Below are 23491 nucleotides of genomic sequence, written 5' to 3'. Positions count from 1 at the left end.
ATGTCGTCACCACCGGGAAAGCGACCTTCCATGACAGGTGGGAAGGGGGCAGGAGCCCAGTGGCACAAAGGGCGGGCCCGTGAGCCTAGAAAGGGCCAAGTTAAGATCCTATTGCGGGATAGGGGCCTGTACCTGCAGGAAGAGTCTCTCGAGACTGCTCAAGAATCTGAACGTCATGTCATGAGAAAACACCGTCTGGCCCTGGATCATCAGGTGAAAAGCGGAGATGGCCATGAGATGCACTCTAATGGAAGAGTGTGCCAGGCCTGGGTTCCTCAAATGAAGCAGGTAGTTTAAGACAGATTGTATGGAAGAATGTGAGGGAGAGATGCCACGCTCGGACACCCAGCAGGAAAACTTGTCCATTTGGCCAGATAGGTCAGTCTGGTTGAGGGCTTCCTACTTCCCAGGAGAACTTGTTGGACTCCTTCCAAACAGGTCCACTCCTCTGGGTTCAGCCACACAGCATACATGCCGAGAGGTGGAGGGATGCGAGGTTGGGGTATAAGAGCCGACCATGGTCCTGTGACAGCAAGTCCAGTAGGTTGGGCAGGAGGCCAGGGAGGGGCCACTGTCAGGTTCATGAGCGTGCCGAATCAGTGCTGGCAAGGCCACGCTGGGGTGATCAAGAGAGACAGAGCGCAGGTTCTCATGATCTTTGCCAGGACCTTGCTGATGAGTGGAATCAGAGGGAATGTGTACATCAGGCTCCCCGACCATGACAGGAGGAAGGCATTGGAGAGGGAGTCCTTGCCCAGACCAAAACCGATGACATTTTCTGTTTTGCCTGGTGGCGAACTGGTCCACCTAGGGAGTTCCCCACCTCTGGAAGATGGTGTAGGTTACCTCCCGGTGGAGCAACCACTTGTGGTGAGAGGAGAAGGCCCTGCTGAGGTGATCAGCTAACATATTCTTGATGCCAGGGAGGTGACAAGTCTCCCAGTGCATCTTTTGATTGATGCAGAAGTTGCAGAGACGGAGCGCCTCCTGACAGAGAGCCGACGAGCACACTCCTCCTTGCCTGTTGATGTAAAACACTGAGGCTGTCAGAACTCTCACTACCTTGACCAACAGGTGAGGTAGGAAGACCCCGCATGCCAAGCGGACTGCTCTGAGTTCTTTGAAGTTTATGTGTAGCGTCATCTCCTCTGGGGACACGTACCCTGGGTCTGGAGATCTCTGAGGTGCGCACCCCGGCCGAGGTCTGAGGCATCCGACACCAACTCGGACTGAAGGGGGTTGTCGAATGGAACTCCCTCTAGAACCTTATCACGATCGATCCACCAACGCAGTGAGGTGAGTATTACTGGGGGGGGGACGGGACGGGGGGGATGGTAACGATCTTTTCCAGGTGATCCCTGGACTGGGAATAGACCATAGCCAGCCATTGCTGCAGGGCCTGCATCTGGAGCCTGGCATGGTGGACAACGTATGTGCAAGCTGCCATGTGGCCCAGCAGATGCAAGCAAAAACTGGCCCTAGTGAGGGGGAACGCAGAGACTTCCGCGATGAGGTCCGCCAATGTCTGGAACCTTTGTAGTGGCAGGAATGCTCTGGCGCAGGTCAAGTTGAGCTCCGCTCCAATGAACTCTATCCTTTGCACTGGAACTAACGCTGACTTTGTCATTCACCATTAGGCCCAGGGAGTGGCACATGGCCCGCAACACTGCAACATCCTTTTGGACTTGAGACCTGGAGCTGCCTTTGATCAGCCAGTCATCAAGGTACTGGTAGATCTGGATACCCCAGCACCTGAGGTAAGCCGCCACCACTGACATGCACTTGGTGAGCACCCTCGGTGCTGTCGCTAGGCCAAATGGGAGGACTGTAAATTGGTAGTGGCCAGGTCCCACCATAAATCAGAGGAAGCATCGGTGTCCTTGAAAGATCTCTATGTGGAAGTATGCACCCTTCAAGTTGAGGGCGGCATACCAGTCTCCTGGATCCAGAGAGGGGAGGATAGAGGCCAGGGAGACCAAGTGGAACTTCAGCTTCTTTAGGTACTTGTTACCTAAAGGTCTCGCAGATCCAGAATGGGCTGTAGACCGCCCTTGGCCTTTGGAATTAAAAAGTACCAGGAATAGAACCTCTTGTTCCTGTATTCGAGAGTAACCTCCTTCACCGCACCCAGCTGCAGTAACCCTTGAACCTCCTGCATGAGGAGACTCTGAAGAGGGACAGGGAAGGAGCCTTGGGGTGGTGGTGGTGGTAGAAACTGGGCGGTATAGCCCTGTGTTCAGAACCCAGTGGTCCGAGATTATAGTGGTCCATGCAGGAAGGAAAAAGAAAAGGCAGATGGAACAAACAGAAGATGGATCCAGGGAATAGTCTGGTAGGTCGCCCTCGGGCACACCCTCAAAACAGTTGCTTGACCCCCTGCTTGTTTCTGAGCAGAGGGTGGAGGGTGGCGGCTCAGGCGGCGTTTGTAGCCCTTGGCCTTCTTGTGCAGAAGCGGGTCCTGCTGAGGCTGGCTCAGTTTGAACCATGTACATGCCAGGCCTGGGACGTAAAGTCCCAGAGTTTTTGGGGTGGTTCGGGAGTCCTTTAAACTGAGCAGCTTGCTGTCTGTCTTCTCTGCAAACAGGGCCTGGCCATTGAAGGGAAGATCCTGCATCGACGGCTGAGCCTCAGCGGACAAGCCCGAGAGGAGAAGCCAGGAAGCTCGCCACATGGAGATGGCGGAGGCCATGGTGCAGGCGGCAGAATCTGCCGCATCCGAAGCTGCCTGGAGGGCTACTCTGGCCACAGCTGTGCCCTCCTTGAGGATCACCCAGAATTCCTTCCTGGATCCTTTGAGAAGTGAAGCCTCGAAGTTGGCCATGGCCTGCAACATGTTGTAATCATAGCGGCCAAGGAGGGCCTGGAGGGCCGCTCTGGCCACAGCTGTGCCGTCCTCGAGGATCGCCCAGAATTCCTTCCTGGACTCTTCAGGAAGCAAAGCCTCGAAGTTGGCCATGGCCTGCAACACGTTGTAATCATAGCAGCCAAGGCGGGCCTGGTGATTGGCCACTCTCAACTGCAGGCTGGAAGACAAACTTTTTGTGCAAAGAGATCCAGCCTCCTTGAGTCTTTGTTTTTGGGGGTAGCCCCAAGTTGACCTTGCCTCTCCCTGTGGTTAACTGCCTCTACCACCAGGGTATTTGGAGCCGGGTGGGAATATAAGTATTCATGCCCCTTGATTGGCACAAAGTACTTGCGCTTGGCCCTTTTAGAGATGGGGGGCAAGGAGAAGGGAGTCTGCCACAGGGCAGTGGTAATCTTCGATACCCCTTCATGAAGGGGTAAAGCCACCATGGCAGGTGTTGAGGATCAGAGGACATCAAATACGGAGACCGAAGGCTCCTCCAATTCCTTGGCCTGAAGCCCTAGGTTAGAAGCAAGCCTCTTCAATAGTTCCTGGTGCGCCTTAGCATCATCCTAAGGAACTGAGTTAGGGGGCTCCATGATATCATCCTCACCATATGAGGCTGCTGGTATCGCAGGACCCTCAACGTCTATTGGTTGTTCAGCAGGCTGCTTCCCTGGGTCCTCCTGGACCTGTGAGGTCCTTCCCCCATAAGTCTCGGGAACTGGAGGGGGTTGGACTGTCGAGGCCGCTGACCTGTCTGAGATGCCCGGCACAGAGTGCACAGCCTGGGAAGGCTGGGTGAACCCCCAAAAGGTACCATGGGTACCATGGCGCCGGCCACTGCGCTTGGGACCATGGGACAGGTTTTGGTGCTGATGATGTAGGCGGCAGTGCAAGTATTGTAGGGTGTCCTGCAGTTACAGAACCCTGCTCCGTGCTGGAGCTATCGCCGGAGTGGAGTGGCAGCTCTTATCTGACTGGTGCTGGTCACTGCGCCTGAAGGTAGACCTGTCCGATTGAGATGAAGATCTTGGTCTGGGCCTTGGGGACTGACAGCGTTTGGCGGATCGGCATTGGAAGCCCGGCAATCTACACTTTATGCTACCCAACTGGTACCAGATGTCAAGTGAGACCGGGAGCTATCACGCACCGGTTGCTGGGAGGATCTTCCCAAATCGGGCCATCGCCATCTTGAAGACTGATGACGATGGGCTGGTGACCAGTGGCTTCGGTCCCCCGATCAATCCCAGGATCTGTACCAAGCTCTTGGCGATGTGAGGGGTCAGTCTCAGTGCCTCTGCCCTTGCATGCCTCAGTGGGTCTGTGCCAGGCTGCAGGTGAGGTACACCTCGAATCCTGCTGTTGGTACCCAAGGTCTGGGGACCAAAGATGGCTCCACTGAGCCTGCGCCTCTAGCTCTGAGGCATCACAGCTTTGGGCGGGGAAGCGGTGGTGGGACACCCCACGTCATGGGGAACTGTGCCGCTGAGGCGGGACATACGTGGAGGCCCCAAGGCGGGTTTACCCCGAGATCGGAGTACCACCAGAGCTGGTGTGGGCGGCACCGCAAGTATCAGGATCTCCTGAGCTGCCTGCAAGGCTTCAGGTGTCGACAGCACCTGAAGCTGACGGAGGCCTGTACTGCTATCCGGAGTCGCAGGAAAGGTATGGGATGGGCTGCACCGCTCAACTTGAGCTGGGGCCCGACTTCCCTAAGGGGGCATTGAGCTGTCCTGTGCGGGTCTTGGCTCGTCCCCAGCCCTCTCCTTTCCCTTTCAGGCGATTATCCTGCTCCTTTTTCGTCCTGGGTTTGAAGGATTTAGGGCATCTAGCATGTAAATATCTTGCAATGCCAGCTAGAATGTGCCATGGGAATGCCTGTTCTCACTTTCAGGTGACACTGTGAACAAGAAGCGGGCAGCATTATCTTCTGCAAATGTAAACAAACTTGTTTGTCTGAGCGATTGGCTGAATAAGAAATAGGACTTAGTGGACTTGTAGGCTCTGAAGTTTTAGATTCTTTTATTTTTGAATGCAGTTATATTTTTGTACACAAGTCTACATTTGTAAGTTCAACTTTCATGATAAAGGGATTGTACTTGTATTAGGTGAATTGAAAAATACTATTTCTTTTGTTTTTTTACAGTGCAAATATTTGTAATCCAAAATAAAAATAAAGTGAGCACTGTACACTTTGTATTCTGTGATGTAACTGAAATCAATATATTTGAAAATGTAGAAAGCATCCAAAAATATTTACATAAATGGTATTCTATTATTATTTAACAGTGTGATTAATCGCAATTAATTTTTTAAGCGCTTGACAGCCCTACTATAAATGATCCACATAAACTACATTACTAAATAAATGCAATAAACTATCTTCTTTCTGTTAGTGTTGCAAGAAAACCTACTTACCTTTCCCTTGTGTTTGTCGAACTGCAATGGCTATTAAATCCATTTCCTGAGGCAAATTGAACATCAACCTGCCAATTAAGGAAAAAGATTGTCAGCTAGAACAGTCAGCTTTGTTCATGAAAATCTACCATCAACATTTAAATAGAGAGCTAATATTTTACATCAAATTACATCATTTATTCATTTTCAGTTATAATTTATGATTAGGTGAAAAGGGCAATGGAAAATCCAAAAAGAGAAGCTAACTGAAAAATGATCAAGTGAAATAATACTGAATCTCTAATTCTGGAAAAAAGATATGACCATTGTTCATTTAAGGTGCTCTTTAAAACGCTGATGGCTGTATTTCTTCAGTATTTCTCAGGGAAGTACTTATTTCTTCTAACTTGTGTCACTATCTTCAATAAGTGACAAGTAGCGATTCCAGACATTTGTTTCTACTTAGAGCAAATTTTTGTTCATACTCTAGAATATAACAGCAGCAGTTTCTGATTATTTAGAAAACCAATATGGTGGCAATAAAGCAGTTTAAAAGATACACTATCCCTTGAGAACTAATTATGATTTAACTACAGTAAATAAATCTACACCTTCTGAGAACTCTAGAGAACACTGGTTTGTTTTAGGCTTGCGCTCTGCTGTTAAAATAGTTTAACTTAAAAGAATACTAACTTTCCTCTGGGAATATGTAGAAAGTACACTTGAACACCACCAAATGAGTTTAAAAATTTTTTAAAAAATTAAAAAAAAATCTTACTATGAGAACTGTTTAAAACATATTTCAACACTATTATGATCCTTCTTCATTTCATTTTAAGTTTTGGGGAAGAGAGATATTAAACAGACAAAAAAGATCCCCATGATGTTACCAGTGTTTGGCTATACAAGATAAATCTAGTAAATAATTTATAGTCTGAAAAATCTCACTTTTAATGCAAATAAAGAATAGTTCATTTAACTTGAAACTGGTTTTGCCTTAGGCCAGAGGTGAGCAAACTATAGCCCGTGGGCCACATCCAGCCCACGGGACCGTCCTGCCCGGGCCCCTGAGCTCCTAGCCGGGGAGGCTAGCCCCTGACCCCTCCCCCGCAGCCACGCCACTGCACAGGGAGCGCTCTGGCCCGCCACTCCTGCTGGGCAGTGCAGCTTGCGCCTGCCCACCTCCCAGGCTTTCCAATAAGCCTGTCCTGCTGCTCTAAGTGGCATGATAAAGGGGCGGGGACAGGGAGAGGTTGGATGAGGTGGAGGTTCTCGGGGTGGGGGAGGTCAGGGGATGGGGAAGTTGGATAGGCATGGGAGTCCCGGGGGGCCTGTCGGGGGCAGGGTGTGGATAGGGATTGGTGCAGTCAGGGGACAGGGAGCCGGGGGGGGGTTGGATGGGTTAGGGGCTCTGAGGGGGCAGTCAGTGGGCAGAAAGTGGGAGGGGGCCAGGCTGTTTGGGGAAGCACAGCCTTCCCTACCCGGCCCTTCATATCGTTTCGCAACCCCGATATGGCCCTAGGGCCAAAAAGTTTGCTCACCCCTGCCTTAAGCACTAATCAGACAAGAGTAAGTGGCATTCAAAATTATTTCTTATGAATTTAGGAAGTAGATTCAAGGACTTCAAAGTCCTCCTGTAACCAAGATGACGACGCTGTATAGTCGGAACTAGTAAGTACAAGTGCACCCTTTGCTGCCTACCGGGAATGAAAGTTATGGCAGATAGCTACTGAAGGAGCTATTCATCTGCCCCCCACCCTTTTTTTAAAAAAAATTTGAAATGTGGTATTTTATTAATGGCTGTGGCTAGATAAGAGAGAAAACAGAGCAAAAATACAGAAAAGTAACCACTTCCTGAAATCTCAGAACATCTCTGCATAATGATTCAATTGCTCACACGACTATCAAAGGAGTAGGTTATTCTAAGGGCGAAAGAGAGGTTTGGACTATAAAACACTTTACTAATTAGAAATACTTGAACCACAGCTGACTGAAGATTTAACAGGTCCAACAGATGTTTTTTTCACATTATTGCAGGAATCAATGTGAAACATTTTCAAACAACACTAGCCAGAAGATGTCTTTGCCAGTCCCACTTCCATTTCACATGAAATACAGCTTGAGAATTGTTTCTCTTGGACACGACAAATTGCTTATTGAGACTATGATTGCCTATCTATGGTCAACCTTTTGTATTGAAGTATACCTTTCCTTGTGTTGGGAGCCAGTAGCAGAGCCAGAGAGGTTCTTCGTACTCATTAACATCTGTTCAACTACAATACTGAATTCATGGTACTCCAACAAGGACATTAATTTAAATTTGGAAATGGGGCTAAGGACAGATTACAAATTTTACTGAAACAAACTTGCCTGTCACCTCTCTGTTCATATGATCTAGGTTCTTTAATTATCAGGCAAACAATAGATAGTCATGTTACAAAAAATGGTAAAAAAATCAGGGTAGGAAAAAAGTTAGTTCTGAAACCAAACACAGACCTCTAAAACAAAGAGATATGATTAAGGGAACATATGCATGGAGCTGTTAGAGGTTTGGCAGCAGTTAACAAGACAGAGTTTGAGAACAGTGAGATTGTACTGTTTAGGCCAAGAGGAAATTCTGTAAGGAGGTACACAACATGGGGAAGTTCCTAATACCTAGGCTGAGACAACTGGAGGCAGACAGATTTATTTCTGCTATCTGAGATAGCCCTGGAGGCATTGCCACACAGCTCCATGGCAATAATAAAGTGCTTCTGAACTTAATAAATTGTGTTGTTTTTTTGGGGGTGGACAGGGTTGTTTCGATTCTGGAAAAGAAAAGTTGTTTGAATTTTCTTTACTAGAAAAAAGCAATTGTAGATGGATTTTACATTCTTAGCGATGGATGTTCCCACTGAAGAAATAAATGATTATATTTGTGACAGATTAGATTGAAGGAGGAAAAGGGGGTTCATCAATGGCATAATGTAATATGATGAACTCATCTCATACTTTCATTTCCTCTTATTTCACTTCCCCCTTCATGTCAATGTTTTTATAAAGTTCTGTGTTTCTCATTGTTGCACAATGAATTAAGACAGAAGACCTCACTGATGAATCCAGAAGATTGACCCATTCAAACTAAATATACTCAACAGGCAGGGATAAAGAAAAGCATTTATGTGATTCTGGAAAAAAATGCTTTAATTTCATTTCAAACTTTCTTCACCACCACAAATTTTTTGCGGTACCTGACAAACTGTGAACTGGTCACTTCTGGTGTTTAAAACAACTGAAATATTAAATGGTAATACACGAGCACATTAATAATTTTCCACAACATAATTTATAGTCTATGTTGTCAAAAGTAGTAAACAATACTTAAATGGTTCATACAAATATCAGGGCCAAAGAACCATCAGTCCCCACAGCTAGCCAATGTAATGGCTTTTGTGTATATAGCAACATAAAATGGGAATTCAAACCACAAAAACTACGTTTGAATAATGTTAACAGCCTGACAACTATACATTTCATTGATGTTGTGGGTTTAAAGCTGAAAGTCTCATTAATGCACCCTGCTGTGTTACAGTATTGCAGAGGTATTACAAAAGGAAACATTACATTCCAGATGTTGAAATACCTGGGCATAGGTTAGAGACAGACGTCTACCCTTAACTCTGAATGTCTTTGTCCTGGATGGGGAAAGGGAGGGATTAAAAAAAAAAAAATCACACCCTTCAAGTTGCTTGATTATAGTTACTATGATTTCATTTACAGAGAATGCCATAAAATTGGAAACACTTAGTATTAGAAGATAATATTTTTTAGTCAAACTGAAAAAAAGGACACGCCACTTGATCCAAGTCTCCTATGATATTTCAGACAAGGAGGTCACCTGCCAACTCTCTGTTCCATTTTTATTACTTAACCGTAGCCATAGGCCATTATATCCTTCGCAGTGTACATATTGACATGTTTTATATATTTCATTATACTGCCTGATATCCGATGTGTAATCCATCATCTTAATTTAGGTAATGGCAGTTTGAGCTGGATACTTTTCTAAAGAATAAACCGTACTGAAATAAAGCCTTCCTCTTGACAGAGTTTAAAATATTTTCAATAGCTACAAAGGTCCATAGGACCATATAAAAGAAGATAAGTCAATCAAGGATCCAATGCACTGACACAGAAATGCTCAGACGTTACTACATAATGCCATTTATGGTTTTATAATTCAGGCTTTCCCCAGGAGCATCTGGGATGAAAAGGTGTCAGATCTTAAAATGCATTACTGAAAAGATTGTTACTTCTAAATGACAGTTCTATTGATATTTCCATTCCAATTCGTAGTTCTTACATTTATAAAAATACGCTTCGTAGCAGAATTCCGCATAACATCATTTTGTTGCACGCTAACAATAAGTCCTATAACAAATTTTAGGGAGGGATGGTTTTGCCCCTTTCAAAGAATAAAATAGTAAATTATTCACCAGGTAAGTAAGTTGTTTGAGCATGTACACAATTCAATTAAGTTTAAAAAAACAATCTCTCTTCCCCCAATAAATGTACATTAAAGCTAGCTATGGGTCTAGTTTAAATCCCACATAAGTCAGGAAATGCAGACTCAAGGCTAATGTGTATCAAATCATTCAGTCTCTTTGCTAAAAATCCACGCCGTTTTCTCTTATGTACTGCCTGCCATTCACAACAGGCTAAAGAACTCTTTACCCCATTCCCAAGTTGTTATGCACTGTAGGTTTTCTACTTGTTTTTCTAACTAAACTCAAAATATACTAATAAAATGATGAGTTTATCTATGGGAACACAAAAGCATCTTTGTGAGCAGAACAGTTTTCAAGTTAACAACTCCTTCCACTGGAAAAAAAAGCTCATCTTTAACAATATATTCCACTAGGTTTTTTGAACTTACCATTACCCTTTATTTTCACAGTGTAATTACACAGAAAAGGCCTCTAATCCCAGCTACTTTTCGAGAGGCATCTATTTCTACACAGCGTAGACTACCTGAAATTGTTGATTCTTTAGTGCAGTACTTGCAACACAATCAGAGACATTCTACCCTACCAGTCATTATTACATGTTGGAGTTCATCAATATGCCAGTAAATTTCTCTTTTATAGCAGAAATCCAAGCAGCTTCCACATAAAACAGCCTTTTCCCATATTAGTGCTAGTATGCAAAGTGATCATTTCAAGCAATAGTTTCTTTTAAGTCTCCAGATATTAGTTTCCTGCATCCTCTTTATAAAAAAAAAAAAAGTGATGAAGGTGTTCCAAAAAGATTTACAAAAAGCCTTGGAATTTTACAGTGCTAGTTTTTCCGACCTTTCTATAAACACATATTGTACAAAGAAGAATCTACCATATTAAGGTCATCATATCTTTTCTGACCTGTGTCTGCTGATACCGTCAACGAAATTGGGCTAACAAGGTTGTTTTACAGGAGTAGTTTTCAACCTTTTTTCATTTGTGGACCCCTAAAAATTTTCAAATGGAGGTGCAGACCCCTCTGGAAATCTTTACACAGTCTGCAGACCCCCGGCATCCAGGGACCACAGGTTGAAAACCAAATGTCTTACAGTTACACACACTCTGGGGTGGGGTAGGGGGTTGGGGGATTGTACTAGCAACAAGAGTGTCAACCGTAGGGCCCAATTCTGTAAACACTTATTACTAGACATAGTGCTATCGTGAGGAGGATGAAGTCAATGTGGCTACACACAGTTGTGACTGCTTCATTTAAAGTGCTTTGAGGACTGGGCCCACTGACTGGACAGGGGATTGCTACTTTGGTACCTCGGCAATAAAAATGGCACTTATTTTTTTGTGCTCTTTGAATTTTCAGTTGGTAATTTTCTTGTGTCTTTATTCTACTTTTATACCAGATATTTTAAAATTAGTTCTTTGTATATGTTTATTCTACTTTTATATATACTTTTTTTTTTTTTTTTTAAAAAGAGACAGAATGTAAAAACACAGTAACACATAGCCAAAGGTATCAGGAAACATATTCAAATAAGAAGGGACTCCAAAAACTGGTTTGCCAACAAAATGCCAGTAAAATTTGAAGCCTGGGTTCAGACACACTGGTAATGTTCCAAAACTCAAAACTTAAAGAACTTCTTTATTCAGTACATCAGCGTCTCTGTGAATATCATCAAGACCACAAGGTTACAGTAAAGGAGGGAGTTTCCAAGGGAGATGTGAGGGGAAGTTAGGACTTAAGTTGTTTCAATTTAATTTAAAAAACCCATTCTGAACCATTTAATTTTTTCCTTCAAAAAAGTAATCTTTTCAATTCATGACCTTTCTTTACTTGAAAAAAAAAAAAAAACTACTGAAACCATTATGAAAAGCTAACAAAATAAATGGAAACGAAATGGATTTCATTAAAAATGAATTCCAGTGCCAAGGTTTAACAAACAGAGTAGTTATTGGGATGCAATAAAACAAATTTATCACAACATATTAAGAATGATATCTTCAGAAGTGAACCAGAGAGTTATAAACATATTGATCAAGAACAGATCTAACTGCTCTTGTCCAGAGTAAAACATTGCTTGGTTGCTGTAAAATAATTAAAATATACACAATGCAGTCTGTAGCCACGTCACCTTGAGCTACAATTTCATCATGCTTCACACACTAAGCAGAATCAAGCCCGGTCAATGTCAGGAAGAAAGACATTCAAAGGTAAAGGCAGATACTAGAGGAGTAGTGCTGGTGATTCAGTAGGTGGCATGCTTCCTTCCAATTTAATATTGGATCCACTAACTTAATCTGCTGTTAGGAAACTCAAGCATTCTGATGGTAAAGAACTCCTTCTGAGTCAGAACAGGATGCACTGTTCATACAACATTGTCAGCTATCATCTTTCAAATGAGATAATAAGCAGGGCACTTTTTCCAAGCACAGAGGTTTTAGCCCAGTGTCCTCACCAAATTCCAATTTGGGTAATTACATTCTGCCTACCAAAATTTCTCTTCAGTCTGTTTCCTGTCCTGAACTGTTGTGTACAGTTAACTAGTTGCCATGTTCCACGAAGAGGCTCAGCAGTGGGTGAAATAATTCCCAAACAGCCTGTCAAGTACTTTGGGATAATTGTGAACAAGAGACACTATATAAACAATTTATATTAAAATAAAATATATATTAAAACATGCTGTCATCCAGATGTAATTCATAAAGTGTAAAAAAAAGCTGAAAATGGCTGAGAATTTAATAACTGGCAAGTAACAGACTTCAAATCCCAGTGATTACTGAACTGGTGATATTCTAAACAAAAAAAGCTTTCAACTACGCTTGTAGCTGTTTGCATCACTTCACACTGACTCAGCCATCATAGGTTTCAGAGGACAGATGGTGACCATCCTAGAATCTTACAGAGCTAAGAATGCAAACAAATATCTCTGTGAACAAAGAAGAAATGTATTATTTATTTTCAAGAACAAAATTACAACAAAACCTTGACACAGAGGTTTTCACGACAAATTTGCAAAAGTTAAAGTTTCTTTTAAAATATTTAGGGGAAATCCATTGTTAAGCACCATACCTCTTAAATATCTCTCAAAATGAGGTACATCACTCATTTTAATCCCTATAAAAAGAAAAGGAGTACTTGTGGCACCTTAGAGACTAACCAATTTATTTGAGCATGAGCTTTCGTGAGCTACAGCTCACTTCATCGGATGTAGCTCACGAAAGCTCATGCTCAAATAAATTGGTTAGTCTCTAAGGTGCCACAAGTACTCCTTTTCTTTTTGCGAATACAGACTAACACGGCTGTTACTCTGAAACCTTTAATCCCTATGTTACCTATGTTCCACACAAAGATGGTTTATCGTCACCTCCATTGTTCATTATTTATATTAGACAAAGAACTGACACTCAAACTACAGAAAGTCATTTACACTAAAAGAAAAGAATCCCACAGCATTTTAACTTTCCTGAATGATTTTTCTGAATTTTGCATCCTTCATTTCAGGAAGGATTGTGTCCCAAATTTGAGCCTTGGCAAGTTGACAGGTCTGATAAGTGATGCTGATGTGCTTGGTGCTTTACACCTAAGAGCATACTAGGTTTACATTCTTCTCATTCCCATGTTTCTTAACTATTATTTTCATTGCTTCCTTGATGACTAAAGATCTACACAACAATTTTCCTGTTATAATTGTAAAAACAAAAAATAACATCCTTTCTATGTTGCTTGGTGTTTGTTTTGGTCTTTGCTGTGGCTTTATATCTGAATGACTTATCAAGCACTTTTGTATTCTTTCTGTAAAAGGGTTTTAACTAAGAAAGCAATCAACTGAGATTTCATGAAACTTCTGTTATCTGCACTCCTGTTGGGCTAAAGCATTTGAGTCACTATATACATTTAATAAAGCTAATGTTAAAATTATATAATACACAGGGTAAGAAAAGAGTGTCTGTACATCTGGATGTAGAGCTTATCCAAAAGTACAAAATCTGGTTTAAAAGTCATAAAATATATATAGCACATAATCTGCAATAACCGAATTTTAGTTAAATAAGTTTAATGATACAGTTTAGTATTGGAATCCGAATACTTGGGTACACCACTCATGAAAAGTTATACAGAGAATTGGTTGTAGAAAGCAAATATAGGAATGAGTGTAGATTGTCACTCAGTAATTGAGCATTTAGGATAGGTTGTCCCTTAGTAGATATAATCCCTCACAGAAGTATTTCAGTTACTTTCTGATTTCACTTCTGGTCGGCGCTCCAGCTCATCTCTCCTGGTATTGCCAATGTGTTCTAGATGTCCCTCGACCACCTGATGGTGTCTGACACCATGAGTTGCCGCTGAGCATAGCATTGACTCATTCCGCATTCTCTTAATACTTGCTTGTTACTGGGGTCCCATGAGCCCAGGGCTCCAACGATCAGAGCGTGAGTTTGAACCTCGTAGCCCCTAGCTCTCCAGGTGTCGGCCAGAGGGGTGCATTTCTCCCGTTTTCAAGATCGGGCATCATAGAAGGCTAGGGTCCTGTTTTCAAAGGGCACTATGATGTCCTCCATGATGATATTCTTCCGTTCCTCGTTGGTGATGATGTCTGGTCGCAGTTGGCTGTCCGTTCCAGGGATGGCGGAGTTCACAACAACCTTCCCTGTGGGTGGCAGGATGACTCTGGCTAGACGATTCTGGATGGCATTTTGTAACAGCTGCCAGGCTCTGGAATGGAGCTTGCAGCTACACAAGATGTGGGGTAGTGTCTCGTTGGCATAGGCGCACTTCCTGCATCGATTGTCCCGATTCCCTTGGTGGACGACTCCCTTCAGCAGGATGCAGCTGAGCCAGTCCCTGTAGATGAACCTACAGTTGGCAAATCGGGAGAAGATGCCCACAAGGAGGAAGCAGTTGCAGGCATCCCACTTGCATGTCACCTCAAAGGCCTTGCACTGGTCTGGCTTCCATTTCAGGTTTTCCATCTACTGGAGTGGATAGCATCCTTGAGAATCCTCTCCAGCATGGTTCTACCTCTCTGAGTGATGATTGTGTGCTCTGTATTTGTCACCTGTGACACCAGAACACCCAGCTCCGGACGTTCCTTGCACCATGTCCAGTGGCAACCGATTCGCTTCTCCAGGTGTTGCATAGCATTGCGGGCATGAGTCCAGAGCGAAGCACAGTTTCCCTTCTCTCTTACAAATTCACCTTCCAGAGAGCCACTCAGGTAGGTGGCGACAGCTTGGTTGGAGGGGGTCCTGGCAATTTGTTTCCTGATGACATCCTGCATAGCACTCTTCACGATGTTCCTCACCATGGCATCCGGGCACGTTAGAAGGCGTGAGTGATCACCGCACTGTTGCACAGATCACCCACTCGAGGGACGTTGGTGCTGCCCTGCCTGTGAGAGATGTACACCAGTTCATTGCTGGCCCTCTGGAGAAGAAACATCCACTTCTTCACTAGCTGCCTGATGGCGTTGTTTGCCTTGTTAAGAAGTACCTTCGCCATGGCAGATCCCCTCAGGACGAATGAAATATGGGGGATCAGGAAGGTGTTCAAGGAGTTTGATCTTCTGCCATGGTGCCAGTAGGGAGGAGTCAATCCTGGCCACATCTCATAGAATCTCTGCGATGGCACACTCAGATGTCTGCTGGATGAGGAAACCCGTGGGCGTGCCAAAGTGTTGGTATGCTTGCCCATCTTCGAAGAAGATCATAGGTTCACTCTGGATCTAAAATGGCATCACCTGGACCAAGGCTTCATGTCATGCGAAGGTTGTTAGGAACACAACTTTGTCCTTCAGACGGTCATCCACATGGCCAGGAAGGCACAGAGACAATGTGCCATAGTGTGGCTCGACCTGGCTGATGCTTTTGAATCCATGCTCCACCAGCACATTTTTGCCACACTGCAAGAGTTCGGGATGCCTGAAAGCTTTCTCCAACTGGTCCAGGAACTTTATGAAGGCTGCACCACTACCATCCACTTAATGGAAGGAGAGAGACCTGAAATTCCTATTACTAAAACTTGCGTCTACCTCTCATCTGGTCTCAATACTTTATGCAATGTTTCTCAGACTACATCAGTCTATTTGTGCTTTTCAATTTTTCAGAGAGAGATGGAAATTTGAGTTAAATATATGCTTTGATGAAATACAGAAGTGTGAAAAAACCATGGCATCGCAAAATGTATGACATTCAACCAGTGAAAAGCTTAATTTTTTCCATAGTGACTTATGGATGTGAATCCTGGAAAAACAATACCGCTGACAAGAGAAAAACTGAAACATTTAAGATGTGGTGCGGGCGAAGACTCAAGCATATCTCCTGGATGGAAAAGAAGACTAACACTTATGTTTGAAATATTACTGAAGAGAAGTGGACTCCGTTGTCGGAAATCAACATGCATAAATTTATCTACTTTGATCACACCAGGCATACAGATGGAAATAACCCTGAGAAAGTTATCACGGAAGGAATGGTGTCAGGTCATTGTAGTAATGGAAAATCAGTGAGCAGATGGATGGACCATGTGCAACAGACCACTGGGAAGTCAGCTGCTGAGTATGTGAAGTTCTCAAAGGATCAAAAATGATCCCAAAAATTCTGCTATGATGTTACCCAGTATTCAGAAATGAATAGATGGACTTTCTATACATTTACATATTACCAAAAGTGTGAGCGAGTCTAACATTAAGTTAAAGCAATTTAAACTCATACAAATAATTTCTTGTATTCCTCCACACTTGTTCAAGTGTGGCATATTGGACAATGTATGCTAGCAGAGTGGAAATCTGGTTGGAAACCTAACATTATTTGGCAATACACCAATATTAGACATTTTTGATCAGGTGTTATAAATGGTATAGAGCTAGTAAGGATTTGTAAGTTACCAGATGAATCGTAATTATATTAGCTACATTTCTTTTTTTGCCATCAAGTACACTGGAGATCTTTTTTTTTTTTTTTTTAAAAACTGATTGCAATTGTCTTTAGCTGTGTAAACAGACTGATTTTTTTAAAAGAAAAGTTCTTGAGTAAAGTCGTGGCTCCACAGAATTCAATAGCAAAACTCCCAAAGACTTCAACAGGGCAAGGATTTCACCCCTTCACTGTTAAGAAACTTATATGTGGCATGGTAGAAATTGCTCCCTATGAGCTGTTATTTATAAGATTACTACATAACAGAAGAATTTTGTGTGATATGGGAATAATTTCTCTCAAAGAAAAAACAGGTTTACAAGTGAGAAATGCATCAGATTGCTACGGAGATATACTGGAGAAGGGGACACGCAACTTAGCTCACAGAATTATTCCTTTGTTATCATCATTTGTACAGTATTTGTTGTTTGTCCATTGTGGATATTATTGTTCTAAAATACTACAGTTGGTTGGGAATTTTCCATGGAAATGATTTTTTTAAAACAGAAAATGCAATTTTGTAGAAAACTTGATTTTCCACCAGGAAAATCTAAACTAAGTATTTTGGGTTGGTTCAACCTGCTCAAAACATTTGGTTTGTTGAATTGAACCAAAACCTTTAGTTTCATGTTCAACATTAAACTGCATTTGTCTACAGTGTCTCAGTGCCTCATGGAAGTTGTAGTTCTGGGGCTGCGAGGTTCAGTTTTCCCCTACTGGCTGTGCTTCTTCGCTACTCTACATCTCCTATGATTCCATGCGGTCTCTCCTCTGACCAAGCCATGTGACACATCATGGGAATCACAGGACTGCAGGTGCAACAGGGGAGCTCTAGTCTAGTCATGGAACCCTGCCCCAGGGGAGGGTGGGGGCAAGGAGCACCTGAATTAAAATTTTCATGAGGCACCATGGCATCACAGGCACATGAAGTTTTATATTGAGCTGACTTAAAACAAAACATTTTGATTTGGTTCAACAACAGAAAACAAACAATTTTTTTCAGAACTTTTTATTCTGCAAAAGATGTTGATATTTCAGTTTTCTGCTTGAATTGGGAGGAAAACTAATGTTAAAATATCAGAATTTCCCATGGGCAGAAATTTTATTTTCACTCAGCTCTCATCTGAATAAGAAAACTAAAAAAGACAAAAATCTAGAAAAAATACATTACTTTTTTAATACAATGATCTTTTCTTTTTAAAGAAGAAATGAAAACAAACAGCCAAACACATAGGGTTCTACATCCATGTCCCTCCCTAATAACTAGGGAATAATGTCCTCTATAAGTAACACAGTCTCACGTTAGCTGCTAACCAATAATGTCAACCGAAAAACAAGATTTCTAACTTCAGGACTAAAGCATACAGCACTTCTCTCTTGCAAGAGCCAATGCCCAAAAACACACAAAAAAAGTTCATTTTTTCCAAAAAATGTATAAAAGATTTTTAACACTCCCAATATTCAATAGTGCCACCTTGAAGGCAGACTCCAAGAGTTAAATTTATGGTCAATTAAGATGGTGCTTCAAAATAAGGAAGTTATATTACATTAGCCAGAGCATCCACTGTGGACTTCAGAAAGAGCCACCATGATGTAAAATTATACCACAGACTCAACACAAAACTTAACTAATATTTAAATCCTAACACAGTGGGTTCTCTTTGCCAAATCTGGTACAAGTAAATCCAGAGGCTTCAGTGTAGCCTTTTCAGTTGGGTTCTCCAAAAGCAAGCAGGAAGTATATCCCCTTAACTTTGTGAAGGCCCCAGGGACAGGAGCAGATGACAATCCAGGGCACTAAGCACACCTGCCCTCATACCATGGGATCCCACCACTGCTCTGGGTAATAGTCGCAGGCCTCCTCCTATATAGAGAGCTGTGAAAGTGGCTATACAAAGTGCTGCGAAATGCACAAAGTTAACTGAAAAAAGATATTTTTTTTTGCTATTTTGTTGCAGATAATTTTCAGATAATTTTGTTTCAGATATATAATTTTCAGATAAAAGCAATTTTCAAATTGAAAAATCCCTTTAAGTGGTGTTTGACCTTGTTGTTTGGAAGAAAGCCATATGGGATTGCGGGGCAGGGTCTGAAGAGCAGTCCATGCCCTTGGGTTGTCTTGTTGCAAAACTCGCCCAAAGGGGCAGTAAGAGTATGAGGAGCGCTCACATCCAATACTCCTGGTACATGTAAGAGGTCTCTTGAGTTGGCCAGCTGGGACACAGTGTAGATGATATTAGCAAGCAAAGAAGCATCCCTTCCTGCTCTGTCCTCCACCACAAAGCCCACTCTCTCCTCCCCACTTTGTGATTATTGTTGGAGAATGTTAATGAATTTACAGTTTGTTTTGGTTTGAAGTTTGCAGTTTGGATTTCACATGACACCATGGTTACAGATGGCAACAGAGTATCAGACTCCTCTTTTGACTGGGATAGATACCAGTTTGGTGTTTGTTTCTCCGAAAAACAAAGGGGGTGGTTTTGGAGAAGGCTACTGCAACAAACAGAAGATGCTTGTCTTTCAGTTTCAAGGCCCTTCTCAGCCTATCCCCACCCTACCTATCATCATTCATTCGCTATTGAAGATGTTGACTCCCACCTCCACTCAGTCCATGAATCACAGGACTGGAAGGGACCTCGAGAGGTCATCTAGTCCAGTACCCTGCACTCATGGCAGGGCTAAGTATTAGCTAGACCAACCCTGACAGGTCTTTGTCTAACCTGCTCTTAAAAATCTCCAATGACATAGATTCTACAATCTCCGTAGGCAATTTATTCCAGTGCTTAACCACCCTGACAGTTCGGAAGTTTTTTCTGATATCCAACCTAAACCTCTCTTGCTGCAATTTAAGCTCCTTGCTTCTTGTCCTATCCTCAGAGGTTAAGAACAGCAATTTTTCTCCCTCCTCCTTGTAACAAACTTTTATGTACTTGAAAACTATCATCATGTCCCCTCTCAGTTTTCTCTTCTCCAGACTAAACAAACCCTTTTTTTCAATCTTCCCTCATAGATCATGTTTTCTAGATCTTTAATCATTTTTGTTGCTCTTCTCTGGACTTTCTCCAATTTGTCCACATCTTTCCTGAAACGTGGTGCCCCCAGAACTGGACACAATACTCCAGTTGAGGCCTAATCAGCACAGAGAAGAGTGGAAGAATTACTTCCCGTGTCTTGTTTACAACAGTCCTGCTAATACATCCCAGAATTATGTTTGCTTTTTTTTTGCAAGTGTTACACTGTTGACTCATATTTAGTTTGTGATCCCCTATGACCCCCAGATCCCTTTCCACAATACTCCTTCCTAGGCAGTCATTTCCCATTTTGTATGTGTGCAACTGATTGTTCCTTCCTAAGTGGAGTACTTTGCATTTGTCCTTATTTAATTTCATCCTATTTACTTCAGACCATTTCTCCAGTTTGAATTTCAATCCTATCCTCCAAAACACTTGCAACCCTTCCCAGCTTGGTATCCACAAACTTTGTAAGTGTACTCTCTGTGAAGCCAGCCTCCAACGCCCATTTATTAAGTTTTCAAACAATCATCTTCATACTTTCTCCTGTGCTGCCCCTGATGCTTGGGAAGGTCCCATAAACAAAGCATCATAGAATCGTAGGACTGGAAGGGACCTCAATATGTCATCTAGTCCAATCCCCTGCAGTGAGGCAGAACTAAGTATTATTAAGATCATCCCTGACAGGTGTTTGTCCACATACATAAAATGATCTCTTTATCCTCCTCCAAACTCACCTTTGCTGTGATGTCTACATAAAAGCTTAACAATGGTTAGCCCTCTGGTGTGCTGAGACCACTGCCCACCATAGTGACCAATACTGTCTCATTGTTTCCCTGTACTACTCAAACAGCTAGTTTGCATCCCTCTGCTGTCTCTTATTTTATAAGCAAATGTACAATCTTTAGGGCAGGGACCAACATTTCATTCTGGATTTTACAACACCCAGTACAATGGCATCCTGGTCCAAGACCAGAACTCCTAAGTACTACAGTAATAAGGATAATCATATAATGGGCCTGGATCCTGCTGTTTTTAGGCTGACCAGGCCAAATGTAGATAAAACAATAAAAGTTCAGACTATAACAGTGGTAGGTCTTTGCAGTCCAGCCACTACAGGGAAACATAACTAACTCATACACACAAAACATGTATGTTGCAAATGGGAAAACTACCAATGATTTCAGTGGAGCAGGCCCTAAAATGTATAGAAGAGCTAAATATATTCCAAGACCAAGGAATAAATCAACTATCATTAAGACACGAACACACAGGAATATAAGGTTCGTGGAATTTTAATGGTGTTTTCCGTGGCATTTCAATGGTGCACTGCTGTATATATCATGCTGGACAGAGTCATACATTCATGGAATTAATGTATCAGAACTTAACTAGAGACTTAATCAGAGCACTGTAACAGACAAGATGCACCCAATTCAGACAATGTTTTCACATTATATTCATTAGTATGCAGCAAGCAACACAGCTGGGACACTCACTCAGAAATCAAATGCAGACATGATCAAACAGACCTTTGTCAAAGTACAGAACATTCCCTCTAGAGCGTTAGTGTCTTTTTGCTCTACTTCTATACAAACCCTTGAAAACTGACATGCATAATACACAAAGCCACATACAACAAACAAATCTTAATTTGAAGTTGAGACAACTATGTGTGTTTATTCAAAGTGAAACTACATGGAAATTCTCCGTGTTTTATTACAAATAAAAAATGAAGATGGAGATACTTAAAGTTGCTTCATAAAACAAAACCTGCCATGCCCAGCAGGGTAATGGCTAGATTTTGTAGAGTGATATTCACACTGTGCTTGATTGCAATATTCTTATTTAAACAAAAACAAGGGTATGTCAGTGTGGTTGCATAGCTATATGCACATTCACACATCTTGTACATAACAGGCAATTATCTATGTCATCTTATCTACCCTACATCACAGCTTATCTACCCTACGCCATATATGCACACACATATGAAAGTAAAAAGATTAAAAATAGATCCTAAAAATAATACAACTAAGGTTATTTTCAGAAATTACTTATTTCAGGTGCTGAAACTTTCACTAAGGTATTCTAAGTTCATTTAGAGAGGGGTATGAACAACATCCCAATGCAAGACAGCAAGGGGCTCACTGGTACCTGGTATCCAGCTCATTAATGTCATAATCTGTATCTAGAAGGTGTCATGTAAGATAGCAATAGAAAACTAACAACATACTGATCATTAATGTTATTGCATGGTGTATGAACAGGGGACAAACTCAAAATTATAAAGACATTGGAAATTACATTATCAAAGTGTGTCTGCTAGGCAGGGCTAAAGTTACCCCAACCTAGACAAAGGAATATGGTTTTGCCACCTGAAAGGTATTTCCAAGGTACATTAAAAGAAAATGGGAATACAATTTACATAAAAGATAATCAGGACCATAAAGCCAACAAGGGGAGGAGACAGCCACTCAGCATCACAGCAGGGGGAGGAGATTGAAAGAAACTGTTCAATTTGCATTTTAGCAGAGGAAGAAATCAGCATGGAACTTTCTTCCCCATCAGACTCTATGTCACCTTCCTCATAGCTTGAATTAACTTTACTTTTGTAATCTTAAAAAAATAAAATCTATTTCAAAGATTTACTGGACTATAAAAGAAAGGGTCGAAAAACTCCAAATTATCTTTCATCTAAGACGACAAAGAACTGAGCACTTTGGACTTTGTGGGAGAGGGGTTAGTCAGCCACCTTGCCAGAAGGTACTGTGATGAGAATGTTACCTTGAGCCAAGACCATAGTTTTATTAACTCTCTGTCTCTAGAAATTGTTTTTCACTTTTATCTGTTTGTAACCATTTCTAACTCTATTCTTCATACTTGAACTCACTTAAAATCCTATCTCCCTTGTCTAATAAACTTGTTTTACTTTTAATCTAGGCAACCCAAGCGCTGTGCTTGATTTAAACTGAAATTAAATTTAAAAGTTAATTCCAGTTAAATGGCAAGCTGCTGGGTATTGTATCTTTAGGGGAACAAACAGACCTTAATATCTCTCTGAGTAGTCAAAGAGAAAGCTGGACATTCCTGAACACATGGCTTTGGGAAAATTCGGGACTGGGGTGTGTTGGGATCATCTTGCCAGATGTTACAAAGGCTGGGGGAGGCCAGAGTGTGGCAGCTGTGTAACAAGCAGGTTGCCGGAATCAGAATTGCTGAGTCAGAGCTACTTAACACACAAAACTTGTACACTAGCTGGAAGCGTTCAGACAAGAGGGCTTCAGCAGGAGACCATCTTAGGCACCCAGCATTACAGGACAGGCAGTAACACAATCCCTCACTGGTCTGGATTGCAACCCAGAATATGACAAGAGGTTATAAAATCAACAGGCTCCTACACAATTAAAAGGACACCGATGTTATATTTCATTTTTTAATTTCTGCTGTAATTTTAGGAGTTCAGTGCTCAAGAAAACTGCCAGTCAGCAATATGGAGACAGATTCCTTTACCTGGCCCTAGAAGGGTTACAGCATGGTCAGCAACAGCATAAGTCCTCTGATAAAATACTGCTCCACCAGTGTGCTCCATCTCTGGTAAACGGTGAAGCTTACAGTGTATCCTTTCAATAAGCCTTGAATTCTGAGATTGCCAGTCAAGGAGCCTATCTGGTGGCAGTTTTTGTGATGAGAACATATGTCTACTAGATCAGATTATTAACTCATTTACACATACCAAATAACCTTCAGATGGTAACAATTTCTTGTCAATACAAATCTGGGCTGTATTCACACCAATGACCTAGGTCAAAGGCTCCAGATCCCATTACCAATGC

General features: G+C 42.3%; 1 protein-coding gene across 3 annotated transcripts in view; it reads right to left on the bottom strand.

Annotated features, from left to right (window-relative positions):
* HLCS (holocarboxylase synthetase) overlaps positions 1–23491 on the bottom strand; it is a 216137-nt gene that overhangs the window by 21722 nt on the left and 170924 nt on the right. For all 3 annotated transcript variants that reach the window (XM_074970152.1, XM_074970147.1, XM_074970150.1), the window contains exon 7: positions 5267–5334. In XM_074970152.1, the coding sequence (XP_074826253.1) occupies positions 5267–5334 (68 nt within the window). The remainder of the gene's footprint in view (positions 1–5266; positions 5335–23491) is intronic.

The sequence above is a fragment of the Natator depressus genome, chromosome 1 (genome assembly GCF_965152275.1).
Source record: "Natator depressus isolate rNatDep1 chromosome 1, rNatDep2.hap1, whole genome shotgun sequence".
Classification (NCBI taxonomy): Eukaryota; Metazoa; Chordata; order Testudines; family Cheloniidae; genus Natator; species Natator depressus.
This window is presented reverse-complemented; position numbering and strand designations above follow the sequence as displayed.